At 38.0% G+C, this 22,695-nt stretch overlaps 1 protein-coding gene across 1 annotated transcript; it reads right to left on the minus strand.

The window, feature by feature from the left end:
- Positions 1-45: 45 nt before the first annotated feature.
- On the minus strand, positions 46-19,583 carry SPARC (secreted protein, acidic, cysteine-rich). Its single transcript, XM_089237618.1, has 8 exons — positions 19,406-19,583; positions 11,292-11,358; positions 7,106-7,265; positions 4,990-5,105; positions 4,752-4,890; positions 3,482-3,692; positions 1,892-2,040; positions 46-717 (listed from the first exon to the last, which is right to left on the minus strand). Exons 2-8 carry the CDS (start codon positions 11,352-11,354, stop codon positions 668-670), a joined length of 888 nt encoding a protein of 295 aa, XP_089093744.1. The 5' UTR covers positions 11,355-11,358; positions 19,406-19,583; the 3' UTR covers positions 46-667.
- Between the last annotated feature and the right edge of the window lie 3,112 nt (positions 19,584-22,695).

A 22,695-nucleotide genomic window follows, 5' to 3' on the forward strand; every position in this document is an offset into this window, starting at 1 on the left:
CTTTATTAAAAATGTTGTTTTTCGAAATAATAACAACAATATGGATTCATCGGAAAAGAGTATAAAACCATTTATTTGTGTCTTCAAAACAAGTGCCTCAAAAAAAAAATCACAGTTCACACAATACAATGGCAGTGTGTGTGTGTAAGTGTAAAAAGAGCGGCTCTGATATGAGCTCATGCTTTATTTTATAGCGTCAAAAAACTAAATGCACATACAAAATTTTGGCACTTTTTTTCAAATCTGATAGTCGAAAATTATAATAATACATATGAACACGCTCACACACCAATTGGCACAGGATCATAAATTAAGCACATCATAAACCAGCGATAAGTACCAATGAAAAAAATAATAATAGCATATATTTAGCAGGTATTTCAAGTTCTTTTTTCCTTGTTCTTCGCTACGGAAATATAATGGTGAAGCTTAGTTCACAAATTGCAATTGCATTTATTTAAATCATAGAAGTAAATTGGTTAGCAAAAATGGCTTTCACGATTTGCATAATGCATTTAAAAAAATTGCAGGTACACAAATAGAGATGGGACTACTAATTATAATGATACTATGAGACCAAGTCACATGCACACAGATAGCATCGTTCAATATTGCTTTGACATCTGATGAATATCAGTTTTAGTGTATCGTTGTTTCTATAGGGCAGTTAGCCATTTCTGTTTCTGTGTATGATGGCGCATTTATCTTGGATTTCATCTAAAAAAGAAAATGAAATTATTAATCCTAATTAATGCTCATTGAATTTAATAATGCTAATAATGCTGTTGTGATTCAATTTCATTTTTTTCTATGGTCAAATACCATCTATAACAGGGGTGCACCCCAATCCATGGGCCGAATGTAGCCCACAAAAGGTGTTCCAATATAAAATTATTGATACACACAGCACAAGAAATGCTGAGGTTCCTTCATGAAAATACGGGAAATGGGGAATATTGGAAAAAATTGTCAAAGGCAAGTAAAGTTATCAATTACAGCCAAAAAAATGTGCAAAGGCTAGTGAAATCACCAATTACATCTAAAATAATTGTCGAAGGCCTTAATTCATAAGTCATGAAAATAATCTTAATTCTTGCTTTCGAAAATTTGAGTGAGCCTCATTGAAAATAAGGGTAAAAAACTGGCCTTTTTTGATGAAAAGTAGGGATTAACAAGGGGTAACACCAAATTTATCGGGAAATGTCCCTCAAAATAAGAGTCATATGGTTACCTATATAAACTAGTTTCTATCCCACGAGTAGCGAGTGGTAGAAATATTGGACATCTGGCTCATGGACTGAAAAAGCTGTGCACCCTTGATCTTAAAGGTGATCAACAAAAAATTTGAAACAAATATTTTTGATTTCAATCATAGTTTTTCTCATACCAGAGGTAAAAAAATATTGAGAATTTTTATATGGTGAGATTAGTTACTCCTGCAATCGTCCAGTATGCGAAACACATTGAAGACAAATTTTTTATCGTACAAGGTTTTGGAAAAAAATTCAGATTATCTGTATTAGATGAGGTAGATAAGAGTTTTTTCAGTCCACTTTTTTCCCCTCACCCCATGAATTTTCTTTCGCTCTTACTTACATGTAGTAGAAACTTACATTATAAAGAAAGGAGGGGAAGAAAAAACAACTTCTCCCAATAAATAAATATATATACAATAAATGGGCTGTACGAAGTACAGATGACTGGATACCAAGCAAAGACAATTCGTTCTATAATAGGGTTGCTATAAAGCTTCGAGGTGGTGAAGAGAGAGGAAAGAAGACACAGGGAACTTGTTTGAATTTATTCCACTGGTGTTTGGACGTAATATTATGCCAGTGATTGTAAAGAGGTTAAAACACAGCATTGAAATAAATGTGTGTTTGAAACTTACCACTTTTTAGTCCCAGGCATTCACCCCACTCGTGCAAAGTGATGGTATGGTCGTCATCAGCATCACAACCATCAAGGAATGGTGCAATGCAATGTTCCATGGCCATCAGTGGCGCTCGTATGGGGAAAAGTTCGTGACGAGAAACTTTCCTGTAAATAAAAGTCTCAAATATGTACAATGATGATAGGGGAAAAAAATGAGATGCTGAAAAATTAATGAATTTAGATTTTAATAAATTTATGTTCTGATTATTGATAATAAGTAGGGTTTCGATTTTTATGGCATGTCATTTTAGGAATTGTCAAGCAATGGATCTTTTTTTTTTTTTGGTAATTTATTAGCGAAAATTTTAATCTGTCCCCATTTTTTTCCCATTCTCTCTTTTTTTGGAAAAAGAAAAAACGTTTGCATTCCCAGTAGCCACTTCTTTGTTCTCGGATGATTCTCTTGGTATATTTCTGAAGGGAACTCTGAATGGCACGGCAAGCACATGCAAAAGATCTTATTCATTCGGACATTCAAAATCAATGCATTTTCATCATGCTTAAACATAGGGATTTCGCCAGGAGGAGCAGATTTGGTTTTGCCACCGCTCCCCGTCACTGTAAAATTCCAAAGCTGTATAACTATGTTTTTGTTTTTTTTTGCATTGTCTGAGAGCAAAAATTATTTTTTTCATTTCTATCCCTAAAATTGTCTCTCCCCTCAAGTTTAGTATTCCCCACCCCCTTGTCCCTTCCTGTAATTCTGGCGCTGCCTAAAGTTAAGTGTTCAGTGTGAAAAGTTATGGAATTTTTTCAAGGGCTTTGGGGAGATTTTCAGCACTGATGGTAGCTGGTGTTTGGTAATGTGGACATTGTGAGATATTTGCATCATGAGGACATTGCTTTGAATCACACTGATGGCACAGTGGTGCTTGGCTTTCTGTTGTTTTCCAGCTTCAGGCCCAAATCTTAGTTGATCTCTCTGTTAAAAAAAATCTCGCAACAGATCCTACAACCAAGACCGCAACCAAACACAATTGTCACTTGGGCTACCCATTTTGGTGCTCCCTCCTCATCATTTTAAACAAAAAGCTTGGTACCCTTCCTGGTCCATTGCCCACTTGCTCTCTGCGACCCTGCCTGAAACTGTACAAATGTTCAAGCATTAAACTTCAGTCAAAATTCAAAATACAGATGGTAGCACTAACTTCAAGCACAACACTAGACAGTTATGTATATTAGGTACCAGTTAAGTAAGTATATACATACTCTTTCGGCACAACTCACCTCTGAAAAGGGGTAAAACCTCTGAAAGGGGTAAAGGGGTGTATCATATTTTTTGTTAAACATGTTAAAAGTTCCAGCACAAAACCGATTTAATGTGCATTTTTAATGTTTATAGGCCATGAAAAATTTAAGCCCTAATAATAAGTGTAGTTATTACTGTAAAAAAATTATTTTCATTGACCATGTCGATGGGGTAATCATTAGGCTGAAAACAAGCAATTTATGAACATGAAATCTAAAGATTATGGCAGCATAATAGAGGATGAATCAGAAAATTTTGGAAACAAACAAAGTATGTGTGTTACATATATTTTCTGACCTGTCATGAGGATGGACATCCAGGTCACAGAACTTCCAAATAACAGCGTTCACCCATTTTCTGTTGTTACTCCTCTCTGCTTCCTTTTCCAACTCTAAAGCTTCACCTTGAAGTTCTTCTCTTCGGGCTAAGTCTTGCATTACATTGAAGAGCCACTCACGCATTCTGCGAGGGAAATCTTCCATCTCATCATCCGAACATTCACCAATATCTGTATAAGAGAGATAAAAAACAATTAAGAGTTCAGGAAAAAAAGTAACCTCCCCTGTTTTGTAGACACCGACGGGACAAATTTTTTTTTTCTGTAAAAGAGGGATGACTGTTAATTATGGTTTGAAATGCATACTTTAATTATATAAGGGAAACTATTATTTGACCATAATTGGAAGTGACCGTTAGGAGGGGTTTTACTATAATCAGAATAACTTCATTATTATTTTACAGAAAATGAACCAAAAAGCTTTTCAAGCTATAGATAATCAATTTTGCACATGAAGTAAACAACATTATAATTGAAGAAACTGTTATTAGTTTTTCAGGTTATTTTAATTGATTTATATCTAGAAGCAGCATAATCCCGTAAAATTTTGCGGAGATTCACTTGTGCAGAGTAAAAAAAAACCTGTTTCTTCACAGAAGTAGTGCCTGTTCCTGGTACATCCGGGGCCTTGAGCAAATACAAATTTTTGGGAAGCCCTCATACGTAATCTTCTTTGAAACAGAGGAATGTGCAGGAAAAGGGAGGTCTTTTAAATCCTTTTAAAAGGATTTAAAAATCTTGGACACTGATTTATGACCAAACCTTTGCAAGTTCCATAGTAGTCGATATGAACATGTTTGTATTTGTCTAGTTGGCATTCTTCCTTATCTTTGGGGCACATGGGCAGTGCCTAATATACAAAAGGCAGCCAATTTTGAGGCCCCTGAAAATTAGTGGGGCCTGGGAACATGTCCCTTTGCCCATAAGAGAAGCAGGACAACATGGCCATGAGCCAAATTCAGAGGGAGGATGCGAATGTTTAATCAAAAATTCAGTTTACTGTTTCATGGATGATCCTCAGACTAGCTTAGACATGCTCTTATACACATTAAAATATGGTAAATTCCATCATATAAGTGTTGTAAAAAAGCCTCAATGTACCTTCATGTATTAAAACATTTACTGATTTGTATGACATCACACATGCACACACACACTCACACACACAACTTCTTCAAAATGATTCAAAGATGTTTTTAAAAAATCTTAAACGATAATTCATGACCAAACCTTTGCAAGTTCCATAGTAGTCTATATGAACATGTTTGTATTTGTCTAGTCGGCATTCTTCCCTATCTTCGGTGCAGAAGCAACGCATCTGGTAGAGCTCACAATCACTTGACCATGTTTCGTTGTGGTTACTGCAAACCTAATAATGATGAACATGCACATTTAAATTTAAGTATATAAAACGATTAGAAATTTCTTAAAGAATGGTGAAATATAATTAAGAAATTTTAGTAATTACCCTTCTCCTCTCGTCTAACTCGTCTGGGCATTTTTCGATGCATACACATTTCGGGTCTCCATTCAAATCTCTTTCACAAACTTTTCCTGGACCGCACTTATGCTTGGCACATGGATCTTTAGTAAAATAAAATATGAATGAAATTTTGAGAAATAAACAGCATTGTACACAGGATCAAATTAGGGAGGGGACGAATAGTGATTTGGTAGAATATAGCCAAATATTCGGTTAATTTATTGGCAGAACAACAAATATGTGGCAACCGAACATCCATTTTCTTAAAATTCATCACAATTATAAATAAAATTGGTGTTTTTAATTGAAAATTTTCTATGATTAAAACCGAATTTCAATTATGCAATTTATGTAAAGTTTTGGAGAGCAAATGCCTACAGAGATACATCGACTTGGTTGAGAGGACGCAGAGAAGAGCTATGCATGCTCTTTTTTGTTGGCACATAAGGCTTAACAATGATAGGCCTATACCTTATTTTAAAAAAATCATTGTTTTTTTCACCAGTTGTTACAATTTTACATCTGATTAAGAAAATTTCAAACATTATTTTCTCAACTGGTAATGGATAATAAAATTTACGACTGATTTTCTTGCTTTTCCTCTTTAACTGCTCTTTGCCCTTTTCCAGTAGCTTAATACAGTGATACTCATACCTACGAAGATAAGCTACCGAAGATAATTCCTTCCAGAATCACAGTCATTAGCCAAAACACTATTTTCCATAAGTTTATATGGAAAATAGCTTAATTCATTCTAGGAATTGCCCAAAATTTCAGAGTAACTTGTATAAAATACCGAAAAAGTATGTGAGGTGTTGTGTGTTACAGTCAGCTTGTTTCTCTCTCTCTCACACATATGCAGATGGAAAAGATGTTTCCAGACTGTCCAGTTTGGTATTAAGAATTCTGCATACACTGAAACTATTCAACTCTTAAGTTTTTTTTTTCTTTTAAAGAATTTTCTCTTAGCTTAATCATTTATTTTACCTGAAATGGCTGAAAATCTTTCTGAAAGAAAAGAGATTCAAAGGTGGCAAAACGTTAATCAATTGGCAACTAGCTCAAGTGACAGTTACTGATTGGATTCATTTTGATTCGTATGAAAATTTACGACGAGGCTGTTTTATAAGAGCTGATGCATCCATATCAACTAAAATGTCTGGTAGCTGAATCAGTATTTGTTAGGTGAGGCAGAAGAACATTGAATAGGTATATACAGGGTGTCCCTGAGCTCATGAACCAACCTTTGAGGGAATGTAAAATACACATAAGGAAACATTTTTTGTATAGCAATGTGGGTTGGAAATGAAAAATATTGGTGAAAAAACTCTGATGAGGACCTCATTGCAAAACTTGCAGTCACTGCTGCAACTGTTCGTGAAACACCTGGCATCTTCAAAAGAGTACACAAATCACTTGCTAGACACTGACAGGCCTGTATCGGTGATGGTACATTTAAGCACTTACGGTAATTATTAATGTAGATAAAAAACTTTTTCATTTCCTTAGCATTCCGTGTTTTTTCTGCCAACACTTTTCATTTCCAACCCTACATTGCTGTACAAAAAATGTTTCTTTATGGGCATTTTACCTTCCCCCAAAGTTTGGCCCATGAGTTCAAGGAGCACTCAGTATATATCCCTGCATCTTGATACATCCTTCAGTAGTGAACTTGATTTGTGCAATTAATTCATGCTCACTTCCACCTTATTGCAGTAGGATTATATTTTCAGTTTCATGTTTTCCCTATCCTAGAAATTCACCCTGACATAACCTCTTTCACAGAGAAGATGAACACCGCACAATGGAATATTATCAGTGAATTTTTCATTTATGGAAAATTGTGAATGAAAATTTGTGGAAAATTCTGATCAATATAATTTTTTTAAAATCAGTTTGATGTACTTAACTTAAATTTACGTAGATATTCGGCCGAACCGAATATTTTTCAATAGAGCAGACTAGGCTGAATACCGGATACTAACAGAATATTCGTCCCATCTCTAGCCTAGATTATATATGCTATTTCGGATTAGCAAATACAACAGAATGAGACTAAAGGAAATCGCTTAAGTGAAGAATACTCGAGAAGTCTCATTACCATCAATTTCAGTCTTCTTGTCAGATTCGGGGATGATGTTCTCGAATTCAAACTTGTCTTTCTTCTTCTTTTCATCTTCTTCGTCATTAGCTAAGATATCAAACACATCATCATTCGCAGCATCTTTGGGAAAATGTTTTTTCTCATGATGCCTGTGAGCCTGAGAGGAAAATATGCAATAAAATAATAAAAATCAGAAATTTCGTATAACCATGCTTTCAATTAATGAGCTAATAGTGCATATGTTACTGCCAGTTCTCGAACTGGTCGCCCCAGTTGACCCGGCCAATGTCCGAATTTCGGGCATTCACCGGCTCCTGTACATGGATCCATAAGATATCGATATTCCGATTCCTTTGATCTCGTTAGGGGTTGACATAACTAACCATAATTATGAAGTTCCGTAATTATCACAAAAAAATACGTCAACGTAGCGATGACCCCCCCCCCCCCCTCCCCCCGAATCATTTCATTTCATACCGTGCACCGCCCAGGGGCCCTCGAATCGTAGGGATCGATATATATATATATATGTTACTGCCAAAGCCCGAAATTGGCCACTTCGCGGAGTAGCCTGCCCAGTTAACCCGGCCAATTTCCGAAATTCGGGCTCTCGCCGGTCCCTATATGTGTATCACTAAGATACCGATATTCAGATTTATTTGATCGTTAAGGTCGCCATAGTTAACCATAATTATTATGGTTAGCTATAATTACAAATGGCAATAATTATCACAAAAAAATACGCCAACGCGGCGATGATCCCGAACCGTAGGGATCGATATATGGGGGGCCGGCTATAACGCACGAATTTCAGACACTGGCCGGGTCAACTGGGCTGGCCACTTGGCGAAGTGAACAACTTCGGGCTTTGACAGTAACATATATATATAGAGCCCGCCGCAAGCCCGAAATTTGGATATTAGCCGGCCCAGTTGACCCGGCCAATTTCAGATTTCGGCAGTTACATATGCATAACTCATCCAAAAATCATTTCAATATTGTATTATAAACGACACTTTATGTTTCGTAAATTATTAATGTTTTTCTCCTATTATGTTGTATCAGGGGTGTCAAGAGTGTTTTAGACAAAAGGTCTAACTTTTTACATCTGCAGGTCGGTGGAAGTAGTTAAGAAATTTCGCGGACAGGGGGAAATAGGAGAAATATCCGAGGATGATGCCACTTTCCACTATTCATACAAAGGTTTTTAACAACTGGCTGAGGCGAAGATATACTTTGGAAAAAGAGAAAATTCAACTGCCCCTGCGGAGAATCGAACCCACGTCCTTTCATTTTCCGGGTGAACGCCCTGCACTACAGAGGCAACGAACATCTCTATCTTTCCTACGAGCTCGTGTGCACGGAACTGGACCGTACATGGACGGTCGGACCTAACTCAGGCCAAAGCTCACAGTTGTTGGCAATGCCACCAGATGGCGACTTATCCGAGGATGATGTCACTCTCCGCTATCCATACAAAGGTTTTTAACAGCTGACTGATGCGAAGACATATTTTGGAAAGAGAAAATTCATGCAGGGGCAGTTGAATTTTCTCTGTCGCCAAAATATATCTTCGCAATAGCCAGCTGTTAAAAGCCCTTTGTACAGGAGAAATAATTTGCAAACCGGCGGAAAAAAAAAAACATAACAAAAATATATTTATACAGTCGAATACTGTTTTAACGAATACCGTTATAGCGAAAATCTCGATTTAACGAACACTTTTCTAATCCTCCAAATAAGTTTACATAAGAACAATGCAAAAACTTGGAATTCCTTTATAAAAAAAATTTCGTTATAACGAAGTGAATTCTCCGGTCTCTTGGAGTTCGTTAAAACGGTGTTCAACTGTAGCAGAAATAACTTGACCGACAAAAATAAATGGGAGAAACAATTTCCCGACTGGCAAAAAAAAAGAAAAATACATTGAAATAATGTACAGACCTGCGAGGTAAAAAAAAAAATAGAAAATAATTTGCGGACCAGCCAAAAAAGAAATAGGAATATTTCGCTCACCAGCAAAAATGAACAAGTGAATAAATAAATACAGTAGTGTAATAATATACGGACCACCGCGGCAAAAAAACATAATAATTTATGGGTCCGCAAAAAATAAATGAGAGAAATAATTAATTCGCGGACAGGGGCAAAAATAAAATGTAATTCGCGCTGAGGTAAAGATTGAATAAATATAAGAAAAGGTATACCGTAATGTTTAGAATTATACATTACATAGTATCGATATGAATTTGGGGAAATATTTCGCGGACCGACAACAGCCAATACCTCGATAGAAAATGTTACGTCTAAGCTATCTAGGAAGTGAGATATAGATGACTTTTTTTCTCAGCCAGTGATATCAAGGAAACAGTTATTTTCCGGATATTATGCTGAGGTGAGCTCGGAAAGAAAAGTCATCACGTCTCCGCCGGGACTCGAACCCAGGCCCTCTTGCATACCGGGCAAGCATGCGTGATATTAGGAAGGCAGATTCATGTGTCTCCAGTGGTGTAGATGGTAGCATGCTTGCCCGGTATGCAAGAGGGCCTGGGTTCGAGTCCCGGCGGAGACGTGATGACTTTTCTTTCCGAGCTCACCTCAGCATAATATCCGGAAAATAACTGTTTCCTTGATATCTCTGGCTGAGAAAGAAGCCATCTATATCTCTCTAAACCGTCCCACCCGGGGGCCATTTCCTGAAGTTAAGAGAGGCTACTGATGCCTCTACTTCAGCGCCTCACGACACAGTGCGTGAAATTAGGAAGGCAGATTCATGTGTCTCCAGTGGTGTAGATGGCAGCATGCTTGCCCGGTATGCAAGAGGGCCTGGGTTCGAGTCCCGGCGGAGACGTGATGACTTTTCTTTCCGAGCTCACCTCAGCATAATATCCGGAAAATAACTGTTTCCTTGATATCTAGGAAGTATTGCATCGGTCCGTGGACCGGAGGTTGAAGAGAACACTATTTTAGACCTCTCGAACGACCACAGCTAGAACCCCCTTGTACCCCTTTTAGCTCTGACGTTAATGTGCCGACTGTATATTTCTCAGAATTATCAGACTACACGCGAAAAAAAAAAACCGTCTAAAACTGTAAACGTAAGTATTTGTTTTAGATCGCACTTGAAAATCTAGTCAGTTCGGTCTGAGACACTGAAACATCAAAAAGCAACGAGCTTTTATCTCTTCCTCCCTCCATTTTCTGTCTTTTTCTTATCTTCATATTCTTTTTTACGTGAATAAATTTTCTATTTCCGATGATATGGGGCTCAATTCCAAGGATATAACGACTAGAATCTTGATAAACAAAGGTTAAAGGAGAGAGAACTTTGATCGCGTGGTCAATGCATTTTGACGAGGAAAAGAAAACATTTTGGAACTTTCCCGTTAATTGCCAAAAATCTTTATTCAGTCTCATATCATTGATTTTTCTCTATTAATGCAAATTTTTCAATCATTCAAATTACTACAACCACTGCAACCTTGACTTGTTTCCTTCAAGGGTAATTTGGCACCCTAAAAATTTATTTAAACGATTTTTTTACTGACAAGCCAAACATCTTTGACCTTGGTCATGCCCCCCCCCCCCCAAATGACCACTTGGCCCAGGGTTCTCTTGAAACGAAGTCGATTCCTAGTTTTGTAAATTTTCCCTCTCAATAACTTATAATTAATAAATAGCATAACACAGCGGTTCTCAACCTTTTTTGACTCGCGGAGCCCTTTTTTAGTAAAAAAATTCTATGGCGGAGCCCCGTAGGCCCATTTCTTAATTATTCATCAAAGTTACTGATTTATTTTTATTATTTAAAAATATTTCTAATTATTTTTTTAAATTTTACTGGTTTTTTTTTTTTTTTTTTTTTCCTTAAGCGGCCGCGGAGCCCCGGTTGAGAACCGCTGGCACAACACATCAAATATCATATGAGTCGTCCAGTTGCAAAACTCGTTAAGCACCAATCAGATTATTTTACAGAAAGTGAAAAAGTGCTTGAAATTTAAGAATTTTAACAGCATAACATTAACATTTTAAGAAAAAAAATACACTCTGCGAAAGTTTGTTTTTCACTTTCTGTAGAATAGTCTGATTGGCGCTTAACGAGTTTTGCAACTGGACGACTCATGTGGACCGTACAGAAATGAAATTAATGAATTTATGTAAATGAACTCTATATAAATTTTACCTTTTTCGCTGATGCCACCGCAACCAATACCAAGAAGAATAAAAGGATTTTCCTCTGCATCATGTACCTAAAGACAGAAATACCGTGTGAAGATAATTGAAATTTATTAATATAGTGTGTGATACCTGAGATGAAGAAAATACTCCGTTCCCCCAGAATCACATTCGTTAGCCGAAACACGATTTTCCATAGGTTCTAATGCGAAATAGTTTAATTCGTTCCAGGAACTACCCAAAATTTCGAAGTAACTTTCTTAAATCCCTAACGAGAGAAACCGATGAGATGAATAACTTAATAATTGGATAAAGGAGAATTCGAAGAAAGATGAAAATCTGAACCTTTTTTTTCTGATTTACATCAGGGGTCTTCAACCTTTCAGACATCGCGAGCCATGGGAGAGAAACTTATGAAATGAAAAAAAAGAGTTCAAATTTCGACCACCAGGTGAAAAAGTAGCGCTTTTAATTATATTTCACATTTTTCCATGGTCTATAAAGTGTATATACCAAGTTTCAATGGAATACGTCCATCAGAACGGGCACTACATGTCTCAGTAGTTTCAGTATACTGACACTGCTTAGAACGAACGTAGCTTCCCAAACATATTGGTCCATCGCCCCCAATTCTTCAAAACGATTTTCTTCTCATCGCCCCCAACCCCAACATCAACCCATAGGATCCCACACTAAACCCAAAGCTTCTACCGCTACCCCCGGACCTTTCCATCGTCCCTGGGGGGCGATATTGCCCACTTTGGAAAACACTGGCTTAGACCAATGTAGCAACCTGTCAGTATACTCACACTACCCCGACCTACGTAGCGCCCGTTCTGGTGGACGTATTCCATTGAAACTTGGCATGTACCATGGAGAAATGTAAAATTTAATTAAAAAGCACTAAGTTTTCACCTAGTGGTCGAAAATTGAACTTTTTATTATTTGTTCCGTAAATCTCTCTCTCCCACGGTCTCATTAAGATATCTTTCATAAAAATTTGGCTGTATTCGGATAATCAGTTTTTGAGAAAAACTACTCAGAGTGCGGAAACTTAATCATATAATCACCAAGTTATATTTACGGTGTTCTATCTTTTAACAGAAGGGTCAACAAGTGCCCAAAATAATTGAGGGCTTCATTTCTCTTGAGAAAAATTATACCTTTCACTAATTCTAAAATCTTTCTTCCTGAATAATTTCTGAGCAATTATTTCTTGTTAATCACCCTGAAGTTACTTCAATTTACAATTATTATTCACTTTAAGTATTTATTCCGGTGATTCTGTAATTCCGAAAATATTATCTTCATCAATGTGGAGAAATAATTTCTTTCAATAATTCTAGAATTATTATTATTTTTATATAATCAATTATATAAAATAATCTTCTTACGAACCTACATTAATGGGAACCTGGCTGAAAAATCGGTGCCGAGTTTTCGCACGACCTCACAAAATTAATGTAATGAGTGTTTAATTCAAGATATACAGAAGACTGGATGTGGTGAAGATATTTATTATTTGAGATGTTAATTTTTTAAGGAAGGAAAAAAACTCATCTCTGCCTCTACCGGGAGTCGAACCCGGGTCCCTCGATTGCCGGACGAGTGCTCTGACCACTAAGCTACAGACGAGGTAGAGATTTCCCTTCGCTAGAGCGTATATGTGCCGAACGGAACCGTGCAATGGACGGTGAATCGATCAGCTAATAGCTCATGGACGACGAGCCACCAGATGGCTATATATATGACATGAATGTCGCTCTCCACTTGTTAATACAAGATATACAGAAGACTGGATGTGGTGAAGATATTTATTATTTTAGATGTTAATTTTTTAAGGAAGGAAAAAACTCATCTCTGTCTCTAAAGGGAGTCGAACCCGGGCACTACCTCCTATATACATGTATATAGGAGGTAGTGACCCGGGTCCCTCGATTGCCGGACGAGCGCTCTGACCACTAAGCTACAGAGGAGATAGAGATTCGCTAGAGCGTATATGTGCCGAACGGTTAATTCTTGTTTAAAAAAATACGATTTTTTGTTTGCCAGTCAGTGTATTAGCATAGCATATTCGTGTTCTTAAACGGAAAAATTTTCGCAGGGTAAAAAAAGCAAATATTTCCCACATCAGGAAGAGGATTAGGGCAACGAAAAAAAAAAGAAGGGGTTAAAGTTCAAAATGTGGCTTTCTTTCATCACACAAGGCCTCCACGAGGCTCTCCCTCTTCTTCACCATCACTGGGGTAGAAAGGGCATGATATTGCGTGGGCGGTCATCTGTTCAGAACAAACTCTGCACAACGATGGCCGTCAGCGAAAAAATGATAACCAAAGAAAAAATATCCCATCGCTAAAAAAGATGGCTGAGAGAGAGAGAGAGTGTCTCATGATGATGATATACTGTACGTGGGCATCCACTTCCCAAGGATAGAAGACAGACACTGTGTGTGTGTGTCTGAGTGGATTTTCCTTGCCTTGTAAACACTCTTCTCGTCTTTTTTTTTGTTGCTCCTCCTCGTTTGTCGACGTGGAAGGAAGGTCAGAAATAGCTATTCCATCAGCAGCAGCAGCACATACACAGGGTTGGCCTAGCTTTCTTTTCGCTCTCGATACAGATTATTTACAGCGATGAATTCCAGCCCAATGATGCAATGGAATGAAGAAAAAAAAATCAACAGCAACGAAAAACGCCAAAACACGGCCGCATCTGTCGTTTATAATTATCGGGAAATTACGAGCTGTGTAGACAACTATTGGTGAGGATGACAATAATAATGATAATCATATAAAAAAAAATGTGTTTCCGGTGACGTCACATAGAATGTAGAGAAATCGTGCATATTTGGTTTTGATACACGACCACCATTGGCTGCTAAGGGCGTGTTAAAATGTCTTCATCTACTTAGTTTACTAAGAGAAAGGGCAAGCGGAAAAGGGCTCACGGGCAAGCTTTGCTATTGCATCTAACAATGGGAAAAAAATGACAGCAAACATACAGTAGTGACAGTCCGGGCTGGACAAATCCCAGGCGCCCTAGCGACTAAAAAATTGGTATTGGTACCTAAAATTTTCTTTGTGTGGTTACTAAATTGCAGGCTGAGAGCAGCACAAAATGTTTGGAATTTATAGCAGCTCATCTGCCAACATGAAAGAGGGCCGCCACGGCCTGAAAACGTCAAAAGAAGCGTTATTTTGGACCTTTTCCTTCGTGTAAAAAAAAAATTTGGCACCTAAAAAATTGTTCTGGAACCTAGACTTTTTTTTTTGCGATTTTTCCAGCCCCTTCTGGCCTAAATACTGCAACCGGATTTAGGAATAATTCAGAAAAATAAGCAAAAGTATTTTAAAGCAGGAGGTTCTTACGGGGTCTTTCATATACGTTAAGGCAGAGTTTCTCAAAGTGTGCGTCACCAAAGGATCAAGGCTTGGGAATCACTGCGTTTATGGGATTAGTTAACCCATACTTTTCCAATGAAACGACGAACCTCTCCACCAATTACATAAAGTACAATTGCCTGGATACCAAGCTAGGAATTTCAGAAAGGATATTCACATTCCTCTGTGGGGAATCGAACCACTAACCTCTTTACAGTCCAGGCTAGTGCTCTAACATAGTACAGACATTTCCTTCCTCGGAACAGCCTCCTTCTAGCCTATATCTACAGCGCAGTCTCGTTTAGCTTAATATATGTTCCAGGGCAGTGGTTCTTAACCGGGAGGGGGGGGGGATTATACGGCTCCTTTGCGGTCCTAGGATATTCCAGGGGAGGGGGGGGGCATGGGTTAAAATCAGCTGGGGGGGGGCGGCACGGCGTGTAATGAAGGGGGCCATAGAGAGCTGTCAAGAAATAACGTTCTCAAATGGGAAAAAAATTCGACTACTTTCAGAATCCAATAGAGCTGTCCATGGAACCCGTGCCATCTTAACCCACGAGAGGCCATGGCGCGAGTCCTCGTGTCCATGGGGGGGGGGGGGGGGGTGCTACATGATGAAATTTCATGCTGTGATACTTCCAGCTAAGAGTATGAGGAATCAATGAGGAAAACATCAATTTGCCTAGGGGCTTATGACGGTAAAATGGCCATACATACAACTCCTACAAGAAGTAAGTTCATTGACCTGAGCAGCCCAGGGTAGGCGCGGGCTTGGGCGTGTCGGGAGGAGCAATTTATTATACAGGTCCTTGGATCATCTCGTATTTTACGCAGGGCAATTCTTTCTATATAATTCAGTCATGTCCCCCCATCCTGGAGCAAGGCTATTCGGGTAGGCACCCAGTCCAAACTTCTCACGAACCCCTCTGTGAATTTAAGGCGTGAAAAAAACAAAAAAAGCTGAGAATCGTCCAGGGCCCCAGGGCTGGAGGACCGTTGGGGAAAGGATTATCTACCCCCCCCCCTCCCCCTTCTGGATCCGTGCCTGGCCCACGGTTCCACCAGAGATCCATCTTATGTATAAAAACAGAAATTCAGTTTTGACCAAATTCAATTCAGTAAGCATAAAGGATCGCGCTCCTGAATGAGGGCAGTACCCTGGGTAAGACCCGGGAAGGGGGTATACGAGAAAAAAATATAGCCCAACATATATATTGTTTACAATGTTTGTTAATTGCATTTTTAATTGGGTTGCTATATTTTTGAATGCTACTACTAAACCACACATGCACCTCGCCCATATTCCTATGCGGAACCTCTAACGAATTGGTACATGCGGGAATGTGCATGTACGTGTAGTGAAATCTGACGTGAAGTTTGTTTCTGTGTAATGCTTGTTACGTGTAGTGCTGCCATCTGCCACCAGTTTCTCAAACTTTGAGTGAAGTGTAATGATTGAATAATTTATCGTTGTAGGCCTGTTGCTCTCTGTGGCGAGACTTTTTAATGGGGGAATCGACTTGCATTTGCTCCTCGAAGTTGGGAACCACAGGAAACCAACTTCAGCCGACCACCACTGTTGTGACGGTGGGGTTCGAATCCGGATCCTCGCGATGCGAGTCCGTCATTATGACCACTCGACCACCGCAGCGGCACACAAGGGCGGGGCTGACAAGGATTCATCCGGGGCGAGACTCTTATCATTTTTTGTTTTTCGTGCAATAAATTCACTACATCGGGACCCGTGAAACATCTGGCAAGTTGGCCCCGCCAAAGATAACAGCCTAGGAACCCTGCTGCAGGATGTTAGGGCCATGCACGCAATATAATAATACTGTGTGTGTACTGTATAGGTGTTTTCAGTATTTTGTAGAAGTCATATTTTTGCTAACAAAATTTTATACTCGTTTATTGGTTATGGACAAAGGTAACTAAGGCCGGGATTACACTATAAAAGTTTGATAAAATTTCGTTTATAAAACTTGAAAAATTCCACCAATAGGCGGTTCAGTTAAGCTCGCTCGAATGTAACAGATGTGCTTATTAGTTACATTTTTCAAGTTTTATAAAAGAATTTTTGTCAAACTTTTATAGTGTAATACCGGCCTAAGAAAGGCACCATTTTTTCCATGGTGAATAAATTTACAAAATATGGACGTACGTTTTTAAAGTCTCAGAATGCTTCCGTATACATAGTGTTTTGCTGTGTAGTAATAAAATAACTAATGAAAAGAAAATCCCAAATCTGTATGAGGCTGCATGTTATTTTGTCATTCTCCGCACGGATACCGAAATTTTGTGAGCAGAGAAACCGTTCTGTGCACGGGAGGAATCTTGTAATCACCGAAATATAAAAATTGTCATTCAGCTCAGCAAGATTTTTCAAGCAGACTGATTTTACTGACGTGATTTTTTGACGTGACTTGACACGTTTAAAAAGAAATACGATAAACATGTTGGGGTAAATCGAGAAGCTATCCGAACTTGATTAAGACAACCATAAGTATTCTTTATGGGCATTGTATAATATTTTATGTTCATATATTGTTTCTAATTGCATTTTTAATTGGGTTGCTGTATTTTTGAAATATATGACATCCGTGTTTATTATGGGCATCTTTCTCTCAGCCACCTCGTTGGGCATTTTGCCTGTTGTGGCGTTGTATTTGTATTTATGTTTTTATATAGATGGCAGCCGGGTTCCTTCCACGTGTAACGATAGGTATTTATTATTTACGTACTAAATATTCGATCGAAAGCGTTGAAGTAAGGTTACTAGAAATTCCTGAACTTGGACTAGAGGTCGCATTCGCATGTTCCCAGGGCCACAACTACGGGGGTCTGGTGCCCCGGGCGCTGAACCAGAAGGGGTGTCGAATTCACCATTTAACTGCTTTCCGGCTTGCCCCGGGTGACAAAGTATCTAGTTGCTGCGACACTGTATGTTCCTTACATAGAAAGTGTGTTATATGTTAGATATATGTTCCCTTATATGTTTGCAACTGATTACGCCACTAAACCAACAATGAAAAACAATTGTTTTCCAATTTCCAAAACGGAACCGCTTTTAATATGTATACATTTTTGTAATAATGCTTTTCAACGGGAGGCATTTATTTAATCAGGCAATTGGGTATTGTTTCACCCATTTTGTTTGTCTCTCGACGATTTTTCGTCCACTTCTCGTACAAGGTTTTGGCAACAAATTTGGATTATCTCTACTCAGGGCTGCAACTAGATGCTTGGTCACCAGTGGCAAGTGCACATTTTGGCGCCCCCCCCCCTTGTAATGTTGAAAGTAAGGTTTGAGGATGAAATTTGCGCCCCTCTGGTCCAGCCTGCCCCCCCCCCCATTTGCGGCCCTGTCTCTATCTCACCGATAAATCTAGCTATCGGTCTATCGGCGATAAATCTGGTAAAGCCATCCTAACCTAGCCAAACTTTAGAAAAAGGAAGGGGATAGGAAAAAATATATATAAAAGGAAAAAGTAAAATAGATAAGAGAGTTTTCACTCTCTCACTACGTGTGCTCTTTCGCTCTTACATGTATATGGTAGAGAAAACTACATTATATGTGGGGGTAAAAAATCGTGAACAGGAGTATAGAAAAAAAAAGGAAGAAAATGGAAAACGCATTTTCAATTGATAGGGTTACTATAAAGCAGGCATCTTCAACCCGTTGCTCGCGAGCACCACGGTGCTCTCTGAAGTACCCAAAGTGCTCGATGCTCGTGTCCGATTTCGTGCTCGCGAGCACTTGATCGATGCTCGAATTAAACCAACTAGTACAAATTGCATTCAGGAATTGAAATCATCCTGATTTTCACGAATTTGCATGCTAACCTTGCCTTAAGGGTGCTCCTCTTTTGATGATGAGTACAGAAAGTGCTCGCGACTGGGAGAAAGGTTGAAGACCACTGTGCTACAAAGCTTCCCGATGGATAAGAGAGAGGAAAGAAGACACAAAGAATTTGCTCGAATTTATTGCACTGGCGTTTAGACGCAATAATACGTTTGTGATCATAAAGAGGTTTGTCAATAATGTTAATCAGGGCCGTTTTTAGAGCATCATGGACCCACGGGCCAAGTGATTTTTCCGAGGCCCTACTAGGCAAATTCTCGAAAATTTCAACCAGATCTCATTTTTGTGAGGCCCCGGGCCGTGCCCGGGTGAGCCCATGCCTTAAGACGGCACTGTTGTTAGTAAACCGCAGTCCAGGACCGTCTCATGAGGAAACAGGTGGAGGGGAGGGAGGTTCCAGCTTCTCTATATCATTTCAACCAAACATCGACATCGAACGGACACAAGAAAATTTACATCTTGGTAAGCGTTTACATCTTTTACATCATCAGCGTTACATCGTTTACATCTCCCTGCGTTTAGTTTTAAATGATTCTACGTTCCCAACGTAAAAAATGCAAATACACCGTCAAAAACAAAATTAATAATTTTCCAAAAACATGAAATTAATTATAAAGTTCTTTCCAAACGAGAAGTACCGCAACAAAGAAAATATTTTCGAGGTCAACCATTCAATTATTATAAGGATAATAATAATAATAATAAAGTGAGCACCGAAGTGTTTATCACCAAACATGGTGTTATTCGCGGGAGGAATCGACCGGTTTTTTAAGGGATGGATCACATTCCTCCGACATTCATCATTAAGATGAGGTAAAACAATCATAACATTACATGGAAATGAATATTTTTGCGGAATAGAGATGAGGAAAAGACACTCACTGTGATGAAAAAGAGATCTTTTGATGAGGAAAAAATTGTACACACACACAACAGAACACTGATATAATAACAATAATAGAGGAGACGCGGGTCGGAAAGAAAACAACTCGCACCACAATTCGACGCGCTAAAGGAGACGCGTTCAGCAGCCGCCGCCGCCGCCCAATAACTGACGGCTTTTGTGCGTCCGTGTGTGAAGTTACGAGGTTTCCCTTGGGGTCGGAAGCGGATCTCGTTCCCTATTGGTCGAGGTTCCCCCTCCGCTTCGTGACGTCATCGCGCGAGCGTCTCCCGTTTTTGATTATTTTGCCGATTCAACAATTTCTTGGGAGGGCCCTTACAAGACCAGGGGCTCAGTGAGGAAAAAAAAAAAAGCAGAGCCAATGACGTCTCAACAATTTTGGAGCACCTTTGCCCCCCCCCCCCTTCCCGTCATCATCTAAATATTCATACAGAATATGCAGAATATATATACTAAAGAAATTTAGTACACGAAACAATTTTCATACACAATAAAAATTATTGAATTTTTATTGTGTATCCAAAACAAAGGACAAGAATTTGGAATTGATGGAGATTCAGAACTGAAAAGTATTTTTCATTAATGAAAAAGATAATTCTGACGCTAATGAAAATTAATACCTAATAAGGGAACAAGTTCCAGAATTCATGATAATTCGGTATTAATGGAAGAAATAACATATATATATATAGTTCCAGAATTGGTGAAAATACAGAATTAATGGAGGAACTAGAGTTCTAGAATTAGCGAAAATTCAATTAATGGAATAGTTCTTAATGGAAATATGGCTCCAGAATCTGAACAAAATTCAGAATTAATGAAATAATTCTATGATTCATGAAAATTCAGAATTAATGAAATAATTCTATGATTCATGAAAATTCAGAATTAATGAAATAATTCTATGATTCATGAAAATTCAGAATTAATGAAATAATTCTATGATTCATGAAAATTCAGAATTAATGAAATAATTCTATGATTCATGAAAATTCAGAATTAATGCCAAAAATAATTCCATGATACAAATGTCAGAAATAATTCCATGATTAAAATGTCAGAAATAATTCCATGATTAAAATGTCAGAAATAATTCCATGATTCATTAAAATTCAAAATTATGAGAGAAATAATTCGAGAACTGCTGAAAATTCGGAATTGATAGAAGAAATAGTTGCCGAATTTGTGAAAATTAGGAATTAATGGAAGAACTAGTTCTAAAATTGTTGAAAATTCAGAATTAATGGAGGAACTAGAGTTCTAGAAGTGGTGAAAATTCGGAATTAATGAGAGAAATAATTCCAGAATTAGTGAAAATTCAATTAATGGAATAGCTCTTAATGGAACTAGTTCCAGAATCTGAACAAAACTCAGAATTAATCAAAGAAATAATTCTATGATTCATTAAAATTCAGAAAGAATGAAAGAAATGCTTTTGGAATTGTTGAAAATTCAGAATTCCATAATTGGTAAAAATTCAGAAAAAATAAAAGAAATATTCTTTTAATAAATATTCAGAACTTTAGAGTTGATGACAATTCGGAATTCCAGAATTGTTGAAAATTCAGAACTTAAGAAGAAACAACTTCAGAATTGGTTGAAATCCAGAATCATTTCTTCCTTCAGATGAAGATGCAGATTCTCTTTCAGAATATATTTCTTTTTAGATAAAAGTGCAAAATTTTCAGAATTATAAAAATGCTGAATTTCAGAACTATTTCTTTCTAGATTAAAAATGAAAAATTTCAGAATAATTTCTCTTTGATGAAAATGCAGAATTTCTGAGCAACATATTTCTTTGTAGATAAAAACGCAAAATTTTCAGAATTACTCCTCTTTTCGGATGAAGATGCAGAATTTCAAAACCACATGCAGTATTTCTTTCTAGATGAAAATGTAGAGTTTTATTTGTGTAATTATTATTTAAATTCATTCTGTAATTATTATTTTTTAGATGAAGATACAGAATTTCGGAACTACTCATACTTCTATCTAGATAAAAATTCTGAATTTTCAGAATATTATTTCTTTCCAGTTGAAATGCAAATTTCCAGAGTTCGAAAAAAATTGAATTTATGAGAGAAATTATTATTATTATCATGATTGCAAGGCCTCCTGAAACGCGGGGGGCCCGTGCGATAGCACCTAGCTAGAGCACTGAAATAGAGAAGGAGGAGGGTGGAAAAATTTGTATATAGACCGCACTTATTTATTAGCAGCTTAACCTGGGGCCCAGGGTAATATCCAACTAAAGGCAATGATTTCTCCCAAGGGGTTCTTTTCTCGTAAACTTTTAGCAATACTGTAATTAACAAAAATAATAATAAATAAATCTGAACTCGGTTATAGACCTGTCAGCTTCTCCCATGTAAGGTCATGTTATTTGTTACACGAATAAGGAAAAATAGTTTTTCAGTGAAACCTCGATATAACGATATTCTGCGGGCCGAGGAAAAATATCGTTGTAGAGAAGGACTCTCGTTACATCGAGACATTACTCGTTACATAGTCATCACGTGCCACCAAATTTATGCTGGTGTTTGCATCTGCTTTGTTAGTACCATCAGAAATGATAGATTGCAAACAATTAGTTGATCAATAAAATTCATTCAGATGCATCGATCGCCCTTGTAAAGAGGTATGAGAGAGACGGTATTGCACTTTTGTGTCTTACAAAATAAGGCAAAGTGGCAATACCAACAGCTTTATCAACATTTTCGGTAAATATGTGCTGCTAAGGGGTCATTTAAGTATTACGTCAGCATCGATGGAGGCGGAGGGGGGGGGGGTTCCGATTTGCTTATTTTTGATGGCAAGAGGGGGAAGGAGGGGGTTTGGATGATGCTTACGTCATCAACCAACCTTTATGAAGATATGAAATATTCTTACTGGCATCTCATTCGGTGCACCAGAAACGGGAAAAAACCTTTCGATAGTTATTGGGCACCTGAACTGACATTCTCTCTATTGATAAGTCCCCTACAGTGGTGACACATTAGTGATCATTAGTGCCACATTAGTGATCTCTGAATGTTTCACGGATCCTTCAAGTGCTCTGGAAATGTTTCTGAACCGTTTAAGTGCTCTGGAACTATGCCACGCATCACTCAAGTGATCCACGGATCTCTTAAGTAATCTGGGAATGTTTCGCGGATAACTTGAGTGATGTAGAACCGCACTGGGGGAGGGGGGGCGCCTAAGTACTCTAAAATTTGATCTTCGAGTGTGCCACGGGCGTACTGCAGTGATCGAAAAATGTTAATAAATG

This window comes from Pholcus phalangioides, unplaced genomic scaffold (genome assembly GCF_987345545.1).
Source record: "Pholcus phalangioides strain wild (caught in Gottingen) unplaced genomic scaffold, Ppha-v1.0 ptg000002l_1, whole genome shotgun sequence".
NCBI lineage: Eukaryota > Metazoa > Arthropoda > Arachnida > Araneae > Pholcidae > Pholcus > Pholcus phalangioides.

What these genes read in the sequence shown, in the direction of transcription:
- SPARC (XM_089237618.1), bottom strand. Translation starts at nt 11,354, where the DNA reads ATGATGCAGAGGAAAATCCTTTTATTCTTCTTGGTATTGGTTGCGGTG. An exon ending in CAAGAAGACTGAAATTGATG is followed by an intron (nt 5,106 to 7,105) that starts GTAATGAGACTT and finishes ATTTTACTAAAG; the next exon opens with ATCCATGTGCCAAGCATAAG. An exon ending in AGTTAGACGAGAGGAGAAGG is followed by an intron (nt 4,891 to 4,989) that starts GTAATTACTAAA and finishes CATCATTATTAG; the next exon opens with GTTTGCAGTAACCACAACGA.